Below are 15,092 nucleotides of genomic sequence, written 5' to 3' on the forward strand. Positions count from 1 at the left end.
TCTCATCTTTTTAAGTGGGAGAACTTGCACAATTGGTGGCTGACTAAATACTTTTTTGCCCCACTGTACATCACCCGATGTCACAGGAAGGCCATAAAGATCATCAAGGACAACAACCACCCAAGCCACTGCCTGTTCACCCCGCTATCATCCAGAAGGCGAGGTCAGTACAGGTACATCAAAGCAGGGAACGAGAGACTGAAAAACAGCTTCTATCTCAAGGCCATCAGACTGTTAAACAGCCACCACTAACATTTAGCGGCCGCTGCCAACATACTGACTCAACTACAGCCACTTTAATAATGGGAATTGATGGAAATTATGTAAAAATGTACCACTAGCCACTTTAAACAATGCCACTTAATATAATGTTTACATACCCTACATTACTCATCTCATATACTGTACTCTATACCATCTACTGCATCTTGCCTATGCCGTTCTGTACCATCACTCATTCATATATCTTTATGTACATATTCTTTATCCCTTTACACTTGTGTGTATAAGGTAGTAGTTGTGGAATTGTTAGGTTACTCGTTGGTTATTACTGCATTGTCGGAACTAGAAGCACAAGCATTTCGCTACACTCGCATTAACATCTGCTAACCATGTGTATGTGACAAATAAAATTTGATTTGAAATAAACAATAATATAACAAGGCTATATACAAGGGGTACCGGTACAGAGTCCATGTGTGGGGGTACAGGCTAGTCGAGGTAGGGGTGAAGTGAAAGGTGATGCTAACATGTATTGACTCAGGGACAAATACTTAAAGATAGTTGTATTTTTCATACATTTTCATAAAAAATGGCACTCCAAATTTGCTCCATCCATTAAAAATCACAATTGAACCAAAACCCATCTATTTGTGACTACCTGGTTTTGAAGTATTGAAACTAAACCAGACAATTTAAATGACAAGTATTAAATATAAAAATAACAATAAAAAGGTGACTAAGAAGCTCTCATCATTTCAAAATAGGCTACATGTATTAAAACAGCATATACACACTAAACAGGTCAGGAGCAAGACAAGTAGTCTAAGAAAATGATTTAGTCTTATTTCAAGGCTATAGCCAACAAATAATTAACTTGTGTAGAATTTGGGAGTGCGACACCAGTCTAGCAGGAACATTAAGCACTCAACTTTTAAACAACATTTTGTTGTATTAAATCATCAGTCTATAAATTGTGCATATACAGTCGTTGCCAAAAGTTGAGAATGACACAAATATTAATTATCAAAGTTTGCTGCTTCAGTGTCTTTAGATATTTTTGTCAGATGTTACTATGGAATACTGAAGTATAATTACAAGCATTTCATAAGTGTCAAAGGCTTTTATTGACAATGACATGAAGTTGATGCAAAGAGTCAATATTTGCAGTGTTGACCCTTCTTTTTCAAGACCTCTGCAATCCGCCCTGGCATGCTGTCAATTAACTTCTGGGCCACATCCTGACTGATGGCAGCCCATTCTTGCATAATCAATGCTTGGAGTTTGTCAGAATTTGTGGGTTTTTGTTTGTCCACCCACCTCTTGAGGATTGACCACAAGTTCTCAATGGGATTAAGGTCTGGGGAGTTTCCTGGTCATGGACCCAAAATATCAATGTTTTGTTCCCCGAGCCACTTAGTTATCACTTTTGCCTTATGGCAAGGTGCTCCATCATGCAGGAAACAGCATTGTTCATCACCAAACTATTCCTGGATGGTTGGGAGAAGTTGCTCTCGGAGGATGTGTTGGTACCATTCTTTATTCATGGCTGTGTTCTTAGGCAAAATTGTGAGTGAGCCCACTCCCTTGGCTGAGAAGCAACCCGACACATGGTCTCAGGATGCTTTACTGTTGGCATGACACAGGACTGATGGTAGCGCTCAACTTGTCTTCTCCGGAAAAGCTTTTTTCCGGATTCCTCAAACAATCGGAAAGGGGATTCAGAGAAAATGACTTTACCCCAGTCCTCAGCAGTCCAATCCCTGTACCTTTTGCAGAATATCAGTCTGTCCCTGATGTTTTTCCTGGAGAGAAGTGGCTTCTTTGCTGCCCTTCTTGACACCAGGCCATCCTCCAAAAGTCTTCGCCTCACTGTGTGTGCAGATGCACTCACACCTGCCTGCTGCCATTCCTGAGCAAGCTCTGTACTGGTGGTGCCCCGATCCCGCAGCTGAATCAACTTTAGGAGATGGTCCTGGAGCTTGCTGGACTTTCTTGGGCGCCCTGAAGCCTTCTTCACAACAATTGAACCGCTCTCCTTGAAGTTTTTGATGATCTGATAAATGGTTAATTTAGGTGCAATCTTACTGGCAGCAATATCCTTGCCTGTGAAGCCCTTTTTGTGCAAAGCAATGATGACGGCACGTGTTTCCTTGCAGGTAACCATGTTTGACAGAGGAAGAACAATGATTCCAAGCACCACCCTCCTTTTGAAGCTTCCAGTCTGTTATTCGAACTCAATCAGCATGACGGAGTGATCTCCAGCCTTGTCCTTCGTCAACACTCACACCTGTGTTAACGAAAGAATCACTGACATGTCAGCTGGTCCTTTTGTGGCAGGGCTGAAATGCAGTGGAAATGTTTTTGGGGAATTCAGTTTATTTGCAATGCAAAGAGGGACTTTGCAATTAATTGCAATTCATCTGGTCACTCTTCATAACATTCTGGAGTATATGCAAATTGCCATCATACAAACTAAGGCAGGAGACTTTGTGAAAATTAATGTGTCATTCTCAACTTTTGGCCACGACTGTAGGCGGTGACTTTAAATTTAATGTAAAATGCCTTATTATGCTCAGTGCCTTTGAATTCATTTTTAGAAACACGAGTTTGGCCAGAGTCTGTAGCCTCTTAACTTGCAGAGCCACTGGGGATGCTAAACACCCTTCGGTCCACTGGGCAGGGATGAGGAGTTTTTTTCTTCTTTTTTTTTCTATAAGTAGACCTAAAGGCTTTTAGGCAAAATAACCCTATCAAAACAAAAAGCTTCTTGAAAAGAGGTAATATGTCAAGCCTTGGGGACCAAAAACAATGATAGCCCATTGTACAGATAATAGAATAGATGTGTTGTTTATAAATACTTTACTTCAATGACACAGTTAGCTACCCACCTCGCTCAAGTCAAATTGGGCATGCTCCGCTCCTCGTGCCGCTCACATTGTCGGATGTCAGCAAACAGCTCTCATGTCTCATCCTTGAGCAGCCCAAACGGGCCAATTTCTATTTATACTCACACAGGCCGAGTAATGAAGATGAAGAATTGTAAACACCAAGAAAGCAGCCAAGGCAACAGCACAACGTCCTCAGGATCGTGCCCCGTGCTCTAATTAACGCAACTGGCTAGTTTGCCTGTCTGTGAAGATCCTGCTGCTCGGATTTGATAGAGTGAAGTGTTCTGTTCCCTCGCTTTATATTTTCCCCAATCACATCTCATGTTTCGGTCTAATAATTTAGATTGCTGCTGCCTCCTGTGGCCTGCTGCTAATATAATAAATCAATAGGTCGAGGACGTTTGCTAGCAAGCGATCAATGTGCATAATATAAGAAGCAAAGCAAGAGGAGGTTAAAAAAGACACACATTCTGACAGTGACAGCAAGCTTGTCTGCCCGCTGCAAGTTGAGGAAAGGACACAGACACTAATACACCTCCAGGGACTGCTCCTAATCGGCAACATTATATATATATTTATTTTTTTACTATAACCCTGCAAGGATAGAGGCATTTTGCAAACATCTACTTAGGCATAATAAAACACTTCAGTTTTTCCCGATCACGAGTATCAACAGTCAATTTACGTATAGGATTTACGAGTATAGGCAGGTTGTCACACCCCTAATAACACAGTACATTAATCTGATACATAGGCTAAAAGGGAAAAACATTCTTGTTCCGTGTGAAAACTTTTCAGTTCACACGCAACAACTTTAGTTTAAACATTTTAATTCAAATGAGTTGTGTAGCCTATTCAGTACAGTCAGCATCAGTGATACGTATTGTCCTGCAACTTTCTAAAACAGCACAGGAATACACGTCAGTGTGTGCACGTATGTCTACACTTTGTGTAGCTGTTAGCAATGATGATAATGATAACCTTCTGGAAGAGATGGAAAGACTTTCCCCAAAATTTTTCACAATGAAGAAATCGCTCTTCCATTTCCTGGTTGCTAAAATCAAAATAGTTTGCCTAATTTCAGTTTGTGACAAAACAAGCACGCATAGTATAGATAATCATTGGGCTCCCGAGTGGCGCAGCAGTCTAAGGCACTGCATCTCAGTGCAAGAGGCGTCACTACAGTCCCTTGGTACGAATCCAGGCTGTATCACATCCGGCCGTGATTGGGAGTCCCATAGGGCAGCACACAATTGGCCCAGCGTCGTGCGGGTTTGGCCAGGGTAGGTCGTCATTGTAAATAAGAATATGTTCTTAAATGACTTGCCTAGTTAAATAAACATTTTACAATCAAAAACTGTTATGAAATATAATTTTCCATTTCCAGAAATATTGCATTTTCAGCTGGTGTACACAACCGAAAGTAAAATTCGCACAAACTAAACTTAAGAACGGGAAGCATAGAAATAGCGCACAGAACAGATATCCTACTTAGACTTTCTTTCAATGAGAATTACAGCTCACATATCTGTGAATTTTGTGAAGTCGCTCAAAAAGTTACATATATTGCAGCATTAACTACAAAGTAGCCCATGCCTACCCAGAGGACATCATGAACATCCCACTGTCGTCCAAATACATTGTGAAAAAAATAAGTTGTAATTTATTTAAAACCTCAATGCCTGTCTTCTGTACTCTATTATTAGTGTTTGTATTCAAGTGGGAGAGTGCATAAAAGTGAAGAAGTCCAAGTGTAGTTATTTCTGATGAAATGTGTTCTAACATTTCAAAGCCCCACATTCCAAAGTAAGGTTGATAAACGCAGCAACAACAAAAAAACATCCTCACTGTCTACTGCGTTTATTTTCAGCAAACTTAACATGTGTAAATATTTGTATGAACATAACAAGATTCATCAACTGAGACATAAACTGAACAAGTTCCACAGACATGTGACTAACAGAAATTGAATAATGTGTCCCTGAACAGGGGGGGGTCAAAATCAAAAGTCAGTCAGTATCTGGTGTGGCCACCAGCTGCATTAAAGTACTGCAGTGCATCTCCTCCTCATGGACTGCACCAGATTTGCCAGTTCTTGCTGTGAGATGTTACCCCACTCTTCCCACCAAGGCACCTGCCAGTTCCCGGACATTTCTGGGGGGGATTTGGCCCTAGCCCTCACCCTCTGATCCAACAGGTCCCAGTTGTGCTCAATGGGATTGAGATCCGGGCTCTTCGCTGGCCATGGCAGAACACAGACATTCTCTGTCTTGCAGGAAATCAGCCATACTGCTCGTTCTGTGCGTGGTGGCATTGTCATACTGGAGGGTAATGTCAGGATGAGCCTGCAGGAAGGGTACCACATGAGGGAGGAGGATGTCTTCCATTTAATGCACAGCGTTGAGATTGCCTGCAATGCCAACAAACTCAGTTCGATGCTGTGACACACCGCCCCAGACCATGACGAACCCTCCACCTCGATCCCGCTCCAGAGTACAGGCCTCGGTGTAACGCTCATTCCTTTGACGATAAACGCGAATCCGAGCATCACCCCTGGTTAGACAAAACTTTGACTCGTCAGTGAAGAGCACGTTTTGCCAGTCCTGTCTGGTCCAGCGACGGTGGGATTTGTGCCCATAGGTGACGTTGGTGCCGGTGATGTCTGGTGAGGACCTGCCTTACAACAGGCCTACGAGCCCTCAGTCCTGCCTCTCAGCCTATTGAGGACAGTCTGAGCACTGATAGAGGGACTGTCCATTCCTGGTGTAACTCAGGCAGTTATTGCCATCCTGTACCTGTCCCGCAGGTGTGATGTTCAGATGTACCGACATCTGCAGTACTCATGCCTCCTTGCAGCATGCCTAAGGCACGTTCACGCAGATGAGCAGGGACCCTGGGCATCTTTCTTTTGGTGTTTTTCAGAGTCAGTAAAAAGGCCTCTTTAGTGTCGTAAGTTCTCATAACTGTGACCTTAATTGCCTACCGCCTGTAAGCTGTTAGTGTGTTAACGACCGTTCCACAGGTGAATGTTCATTAATTGTTTATGGTTCATTGAACAAGCATGGGAAACAGTGTTTAAACCCTTTACAATGAAGATCTGTGAAGTTATTTGGATTTTTATGAATTATCTGTGAAAGACAGGGTCCTGAAAAAGAGACTTATCTTTTTTTGCTGAGTTCACTTGTGGTTTGGTTTGATAACAATTACCTCGTTTAGTAATGTTACCTGGCTAGTTAGATAACATGGTACCTTGGCTATGCTCACATTTGGATGGTGCAGGAAAAACGGAAAAGGGATAGATAGCCTACTCAAAGAGATGCTTCAAAAGGTAGGATGCATATGCCTAATCAATGTAATTCTGAATCAGTTCAGTAGTATATCAAAGTAATCAGACCAAGTATTTTACTCAATGTAACGGCTGCAGTCCCGGTAACGGGACCGATATGACAACAGCCAGTCCAAGTGCAGGGCGCCAAATTCAAAACAGAAATCTCATAATTAAAATTCCTCAGACATTCATGTGTCTTATATAATTTTAAAGGTAATCTTGTTGTTAATCCCACCAAAGTGTCCGATTTCAAATAGGCTTTTCAGCGAAAGCACTACAAACGATTGTTAGGTCACCACAAAACCACAATAATCACAGCCATTTTTTCCAGCTAAAGATAGCTTCACAAAAACCAGAATAGAGATAAAATGAATCACTAACCTTCAATTATTTTCATCAGACACTCATAGGACTTCATGTTACACAATACATGCATTTTTGTTTGATTAAATTCATATTTATATAAAAAAATCTGAGTTTACATTGAGGCGACAAGATTCACTAAATGCAAAAACATCAAGTGACTTTGCATAGCCCATCGTTTCAACAGAAATACTTGTATAGATGATAATACAAATTATACACATTGGATTATAGATATACCTCTCCTTAATGCAACCGCTATGTCAGATTTCAAAAAAACTTTACGGAAAAAGAAATGCACGCTATAATCTGAGACGGCGCTCAAAAATAGCATACCACAGCTGCAAAGATGGCGTCACCATAAACATAAAAATACATGATAAATATTCCATTACCTTTGATGATCTACATCAGAAAGCACACCAGGAATCCCAGGTCCCCAATAAATGTTTGTTTTGTTAGAAAAAATCTGTTATTTATGTCCAAATACCTTCTTTTGTTAGCGCGTCTGGTTTACATATCCAAACGCTAATTCTGGTCAGCGTTATATCGGACAAAAACTTCAAAATGTGATATTACCGGTCGAAGAAACATTTCAAACCAAGTACTGCATCAATCATTAGGATGTTTTTAACATATAGCTTCAATAAAATTCCAACTGGAGTATTTGTTCTTGTCTGCTTGAGCAATGGAACGTCAGTGTCTTGCATGAAGAAAAGGCATGATCAGGAAATGGCTTCTTGATGGACACCAGACTGATTCTGCACTCATTCTCTCCCACAACATCATAGAAGTCTCATTGGAATTTCTATTGATGGTTGACATCTAGTGGAACCCCTAGGCAGTGCAACATCATTCATAACTCAAGTGGATTTCTTAAGGGACTCTGGTGAATACAGACAAGCTCAGATTTCTGACTTCCTGTTTTGATTTCAACTCAGGATTTTGCCTGCCAATATGAGTTCTGTTAATCTCACAGACATAATTCAAACAGTTTAAGAAACTTTAGTGTTTTCTATCCAATACTAATATGCAAATATTAGGAACTATGACTGAGGAGCAGGCCGTTTGATATGGGCACCTTTCATCCAAGCTACTCAATACTGCCCCTTCAGCCATAACAAGTTAAGACCATGTAGATGCTTTGCTTCAAATAGTAAAGTAAAACTGTTTTAACTTCTTACACAAAAAATATTAAAGCAAGCCCCACATTACTTAACTTCTCTAGGGTAGGGGGCAGCATTTTCACATTTGGATGAAAAGCATACCCAAATTCAACTGCCAGTTACTCATCCCCAGAAGATAAGATATGCATATTATTAGCAGATTTGGATAGAAAACACTGAAGTTTCTAAAATTGTTTGAATCATGTCTGAGTATAACAGAACTTATTTAGCAGGCAAAACCCAGAGGACAAACCATTCAGATTTTCTTTTTGAGGTCACTGTCTTTTCAATGAGTTTTCATTGGGAAACCAGATTTCTAAGCTAATTGCTTGCAGTTCCTACGGCTTCCACCAGATGTCAACAGTCCTGGGAAATAGGTTGAGGTTATTCCTTTGTGTAATGAATAAATACGGCCATCTTGAAGTCGAGTCACTCTTGGTGTCCTGTGAGATAGAAGTGCATGACCAGAAGGCATGCTACGGTTGGTTTTAATCCTGTATTGAACACAGATCATCCCGTCTTCAATTTTATCAATTATTAACGTTAAAAAATACCTAAAGTTGTATTACAAAAGTAGTTTGACCTTTTTTGGCAAAGTTTACAGGTAACCTTTGAGATATTTTGTCGTCACGTTTGAGCAAGTTGGAACCTGTGTTTTTCTGGATCAAACGCGCCAAATAAATGGACATTGTGGATATATAGATGGAATTAATCGAACAAAAGGACCATTTGTGATGTTTATGGGACATATTGGAGTGCCAACAACAGAAGCTCGTCAAAGGTAAGGCTTGAATTATATTTTTATTTCTGCGTTTTGTGTCGTGCCTGCAGGGTTGGAATATGCTTATCTCTCTTGGTTTACAATGGTGCTATCCTCAGAAAATAGCATTGTATGCTTTCGCCGAAAAGTCTATTTGAATTCTGACATGTTGGCTGGATTCACAACCAGTGTAGCTTTAATTTGGTATCATTCGTGTGATTTAATGAAAGTTTGATTTTTAAAGTCATTTTCATAGTAATTAATTTGAATTATGGCGCTCTGCATTTTCTCAGGCTTTTTGCCAAGTGAGACAGAAGCGTCCCGCCTACACTCAGATTTTTTTATATAAATATGAACTTTCCCGAACAAAACATACATGTATTGTGTAACATGAAGTCCTATGAGTGTCATCTGATGAAGATCATCAAAAGGTTAGTGATTAATTTTATCTCCATTTCTGCTTTTTGTTACTGCTCTCTTTGGCTGGAAAAATGGCTGTCTTTTTCTATGACTTGGCTCATACCTATCAATCGTTTGGTGTGCTTTCGTCGTAAAACCTTTTTGAAATCGGACACTTTGACACTTTACAAGTGTAGCTTTAAAATGGTGTAAAACACTTGTATGTTTGAGGAATTTAAATGGTATGTTTGAGGAATTTAAATTATGGGATTTCTGTTGTTTTGAATTTAGCGCCCTGCAGTTTCACTGGCTGTTGACGAGGTGGGACGCTACCGTCCCACATACCCTAGAGAGTGTTAACGTAAAGTTACTATCTAACTATTATTATACACTATCTTCGAATGAGTCCATGAAAAGCGCTATATATAAAATAAGTGTATTCTTTTTATTATGAAGTAGCTCATAAAATGCTAATTGGAAAGAAAACATTAGCTGTATTTTTCAGACATTGTCTTCAGATGCACAGGCGCTTCCACTGCACCTATATTTATATTGCGTACTACTCAACAAGTTGACTTACCTCGTAGAGCCCTTCGAAGAAGCTGTTCTTGTCCTCTGCACTCCAGGACTCCCACTGTCTCCTGGGTCTCTTCTGGCTGCCCACTGGCTCCTCCTTGTCCCCGGGTCCTTGGCCTCTAGGGGCAGCCTTGCCTGAGGGTCCCGTAGAGCCTGACGTGGAGCCGGACTGACCAGCCGACACCTGGTGAGAGGGACCATTCTCTGAACCTGTGTGAGAGAGAGAGGGTGAGGAAAAGTACACTGAACAAAAATATAAACCGCAACAAATCAAATTTGATTTGTCACAAGCACCAAATAAACTCAGCAAAAAAGATACGTCCCTTTTTCAGGACCCTGTCTTTCAAAGATAATTCGTAAAAATCCAAATAACTTCACAGATCTTCATTGTAAAGGGTTTAAACACTGTTTCCCATGCTTGTTCAATGAACCATAAAACAATTAATGAACATGCACCTGTGAAGCTGTTGTTAAGACACTAACAGCTTACAGACGGTAGGCAATTAAGGTCACAGTTATGAGAACTTAGGACACTAAATAGGCCTTTCTACTGACTCTGAAAAACACCAAAAGAAAGATGCCTAGGGTCCCTGCTCATCTGCGTGAACGTGCTTTAGGCATGCTGCAAGGAGGCATGAGGACTGCAGATGAGGCCAGGGCAATAAATTGCAATGTCCGTACTGTGAGACGCCTAAGACAGCGCTACAGGGAGACAGGACGGACAGCTGGTCGTCCTCGCAATGGCAGACCACGTGTAACAACACCTCCGTTCACATCAGCAAACCGCTCGCCCACATGGCGCCTTCTGCCCAGTACAGTTGAAACCGGGATTAATCCGTGAAGGGCACTTCTCCAGCATGCCAGTGGCCATCGAAGGGAGCATTTGCCCACTGAAGTCGGTTACGACGCCGAACTGCAGTCAGGTCAAGACCCTGGTGAGGACGACGTGCACGCAAGATAAGCTTCCCGGAGATGGTTTGTGACAGTTTGTGCAGAAAATATTCAGTTGTGCAAACCCATAGTTTCATCAGCTGTCCTGGTGGCCTTTGATTATCCCCAGCACAAGATGCACCTGTATAATCAGCTTCTTGATATGCCACACCTGTAAGGTGGATGGATTATCTTGGCAAAGGAGAAATGCTCAGTAACAGGGATGTAAACAACTTTATGCACAACATTTTTGAGAAATAAGATTTTTGTGCAAATGGAACATTTGTGGAATTTTATTTCAGCTCATGTAACCAACACATGTTGCTTTTATATTTTTGTTCAGTGTATGAGTGTTTTAGAGACAGTGAGTAAGTGATTGAATGTACATGCGAGTGTGAGTTGTGAGAGAGAAAATAGGAGAATGAACAAGAGAGAAAAGCAAGTGTCACAACCTAAATATCATACCAAATGCTCACGTTGAGTAGAAGGGCAGAAGAAGCAGATGGCGGGGGGGGGGGGGGGGGGGTTGTTTACTTTGCTTAAGTAACTTGTCCCTACTAGAGTTCGACGGATTATGATTTTTCAACGCCGATGCCGATTTATTTACATATATATTTGTAATAATGACAATTACAACAATACTGAATTAACACTTTTATTTTAACTTAATATAATACATAAATAAAAATCAATTTAGTCTCAAATAAATAATGAAACGTGTTCAATTTAGTTTAAATGATGCAAAAACAGTGTTGGAGAAGACAGTAAAAGTGCAATATGTGCCATGTAAAAAAGCTAACGTTTAAGTTCCTTGCTTGAGAACATGAGAACATATGAAAGCTGCTTTTAGCATGAGTCTTCAATATTCCCAGTTAAGAAGTTTTAGGTTGTAGTTATTATAGGACTATTTCTCTCTATACCATTTGTGTTTCATATACCTTCGACTATTAGATGTTCTTATCGGCACTATAGTATTGCCAGCCTAATCTCAGGAGTTGATAGGCTTGAATTCATAAACAGCGCTGTGCTTCAAGCATTGCGAAGAGCTGCTGGCAAACGCAGGAAAGCGCCGTTTGAATGAATGCTTACGAGCCTGCTGCTGCCTACCACCGCTCAGTCAGACTGCTCTATCAAATAATAGACAATTAAAATATAAACACACAGAAATAGGGTCATTAATATGGTCAAATCCAGAAACTGTCATTTCAAAAACAAAACGTTCATTCTTTCAGTGAAATACGGAACCGTTCCGTATTTTATCGAATGGGTGGCAACCCTTTGTCTAAATATTGCTGTTATATTGCACAACCTTCAACATTATGTCATGATTATGTAAAATTCTGGCAAATTAATTACAGTCTTTGTTTGGAAGAAATGGTCTTCACACAGTTCGCAACAAGTTCGCAACAAGCCAGGCGGCCCAAACTGCTGCATATACCGACTCTGCTTGCACTGAACGCAAGAGAAGTGACGATTTCCCTCATTAATATTGCCCACTAACATGAATTTCTTTTAACTAAATATGCAGGGTTAAAAAAATATATACTTCTGTGTATTGATTTTAAGAAAGACATTGATCCTTATCGTTAGGTACATTTGTGCAACGACAGTGCTTTTTTCGCCAATGCGCTTTTGTTAAATCACCCGTTTTGGCGAAGTTGAAGTAGGCTATGATTCGATGATAAATTAACAGGCACCCCATTGATTATTTGCAACGCAGAACAAGCTAGTTAAACTAGTAATATCATCGGCAGTGTTCAAAACTACACGGTTTCTGGCAGGGGGTATGCGATACCATATCCTCAATTCATGGGGTTGCATTCCCTTTAGACCCGGAGGTCTGTCTACTGGGCAACTTTACTAACACCAATCTTAGGCAAAGCCATACTATAAAGCTAACAGAAATATTGCTAGCGATTGCCAGGAAATGTATCGCCTTGAAATGGAAATTGGATTCCCCCCTGCCAGTTGCAATGTGGCTATCAGAAGTTAATAGTTGTATCCCACTGGAGAAAATTACTTACCGCTTGAGGAATAAGTTAAATACATTTTACAGAACTTGGCAACCTTTTATTGACTATATGGAGAATCTCCCCCCACATCACATTGAATGAACCTCTATATTATCCTTATATAATGTTTCACACGTAACGTATAATATGTAGCCTACGGCAGGTGACCTTATGATCCAATGTCTCATTATTTAAAAAAAATTTTTTTATTGTATGTCTGTATATATAATTATAATTTGTTTTTTTTTTTTTTTCTTTGTTACGCTCATCTGTTATTGTCACTTGTCCTATTGTTGTCTAATATCTTGTCATGTTTGTCTTGAATGTTGTTAATTGGAAAATACAAAAATAAAATAATAAAACATTTTTAAAAAACTAGTAATATCATCAACCATGTGTAGTTAACTAGTGATTATGTTAAGATAGATCGTTTTTTTAATAAGTTAAATGCTAGCTAGCAACTTGCTGCACTCACGTAACAGGTGGTCAGCCTGCCACGCAGTCTCCTCGTGGAGTGCAATGTAATCGTCATAATCGGCGTCCAAAAATGCCGATTACCGATTGTTATGAAAACTGCCATGCCGATTAAATCGGCCGACCTCTAGTCCCTACGCCTATAGCGACAGAGGAGATAGAGACCAATAGCTTTTAAAAAAAGAACTGGTTAGAATGACCGTTTTTGCACAAACAGTCAGACTGAGGCCAGCGTGTCACTTACAACATCATTGTCCTCCAAAACACAACACAGACTACAGAGACCCTCCCCTCCTGTGGCTGACGTGCTGGCAAAGTGAGGCAGCAGGAAAGGAAGTCTGTTCCATTTGCCAGGCTTGCAATGAGGAGTGGAGCGAAGTTCCAAAAACAACATGTGAGACTGGCTTGGAGCAACACTGGCCGCCACCTCACAATGTGCAAGTCAGGAGAGACAGACACACAACCCAATCCTCAACAACAGAGTGAGCACTGCTTCAAAAAATATTATGTTAAGTACTATTCCAATACCCAAAATGGGCATTCAATAAAATATGAATTAAAATGCTGACAACTCATAAAGAGTTGTCCCACATCGGTCTCCCTCTCATAAGCAATCATATGGGACAGCCTCGCAACTTGAATGCAATTAATAGTGGTTTCCAGGCTCCTGCCTCTAAACAATTAAAGTGCCCGTTTTGTATAGATAGGGGCAGCATAAACGCAATATCCTGCATTCAAAACACTGACCATATTCAACCATCATCAATAGATTGGCAAAAGTAGGTAGGTCCACTACCAACGGGGAGTAGAGGGACTGGGTACTCCTTTAACACATAAAACAGGTGGTCACCTGGCAGCACCATGCACAAACACTATCACAGCATACCTTTCGATTTCGCCCCGTTGTGACCATTGATAGTTGGGGCGATGGAATCCTTCCGGATTCGTTTGCTCGGGGGTCGAACGCTGGATCTCAGAAAATGATGCTGGTCGTGACTCGGTGCTGTCGAGGACCGGGGCTGTTGGCTCGAGCAAGGTCCAGACGGGTTCGATACGGAGGTGGTAATAACCGGTGCTGAACTGGTGCAGCCCGTAGTTGATAGAGTATGAATTTCCAATCCGTCTCTCTTTGTACTACGCTCCTCGCTCCCCTGATCTCCGCTCTCCTCCTCGTCACAACCGTCAAGCTTTCTGCCCGAATTATTCGGGTCATCGAAACCGATGCCGTCTCTCAGCCCAACTGTCATCCTGGCAAAACACAGTCAATACAAATGTTTAACATTTAAAAGACATCACAACGCAAATCAACTTAAAAAAGACGACGTTCTCTTTCTCTCAACATGGCCGCCGCTGCTTGTTTCAAATCCCCTCACAGTCCCATCGAAACACGAAGATTCTGTCTATGTTTTCATTTAGATTTTGAAAGCCAAAATATTACTATTACCTTGTTCGTGTGTTTTTGTTAGTCATCTTAAACTTCTAACAGTTTACATGGTTTTATTTTTATCCGAAATTCAAATACGAGCGCCCCTGAGTTTAGCGCCCGCTGAAACGACAACGTAAAACCTTTCGATACATTCGACCTCTATTTAAAGTGCTTCTTTATCAGACAAGGTTACCCATTTTCATGCTCTTCGACAGCAGATGCTATCTTCTTTCTTTTCACCATCGACCCGACGGTTTTGGTATGTAACAGTATATAAAATTGGGCATTTTCAAAGCATGAACAGGGTCTAGCCGCGAATATCTTCACCTCGCTCAAGCTTTGACTGAATTGAACTCTGCGCAGCTCAACTGTTCACTATCCGAGTACCACACTCTTACTCTCAATTTATTGCCTTAGACAAGCTGAAATGTTTGGTCAAACATTTAACATGCTTCAAACGCTCAAAATAAATAATCTGAATAAACTAGCTGGTTTTAGTTTTTACTACAGCCACAAGAGTATAGAACGTTCGCAGTCTCAATTTTGCT

At 40.8% G+C, this 15,092-nt stretch overlaps 1 protein-coding gene across 2 annotated transcripts in view; it reads right to left on the bottom strand.

The window, feature by feature from the left end:
* LOC120052744 (protein cramped-like) overlaps nt 1-14,860 on the bottom strand; it is a 56,863-nt gene extending 42,003 nt beyond the window's left edge. Inside the window, exons 1-3 of one of the 2 annotated variants that reach the window (XM_038999834.1) lie at nt 14,738-14,860; nt 14,005-14,366; nt 9,707-9,912 (exon numbers count right to left, since the gene is read on the bottom strand). In XM_038999834.1, the coding sequence (XP_038855762.1) occupies nt 9,707-9,912; nt 14,005-14,366; nt 14,738-14,787 (618 nt within the window). In that variant the 5' untranslated portion in view covers nt 14,788-14,860. Of the gene's footprint in view, nt 1-9,706; nt 9,913-14,004; nt 14,367-14,562; nt 14,717-14,737 lie in introns of those variants that run through there. The other variant, XM_038999835.1, reaches the window with a different exon arrangement.
* Nucleotides 14,861-15,092: the final 232 nt, after the last annotated feature.

The sequence above is a fragment of the Salvelinus namaycush genome, chromosome 8, assembly GCF_016432855.1.
Source record: "Salvelinus namaycush isolate Seneca chromosome 8, SaNama_1.0, whole genome shotgun sequence".
Taxonomy (NCBI): Eukaryota; Metazoa; Chordata; class Actinopteri; order Salmoniformes; family Salmonidae; genus Salvelinus; species Salvelinus namaycush.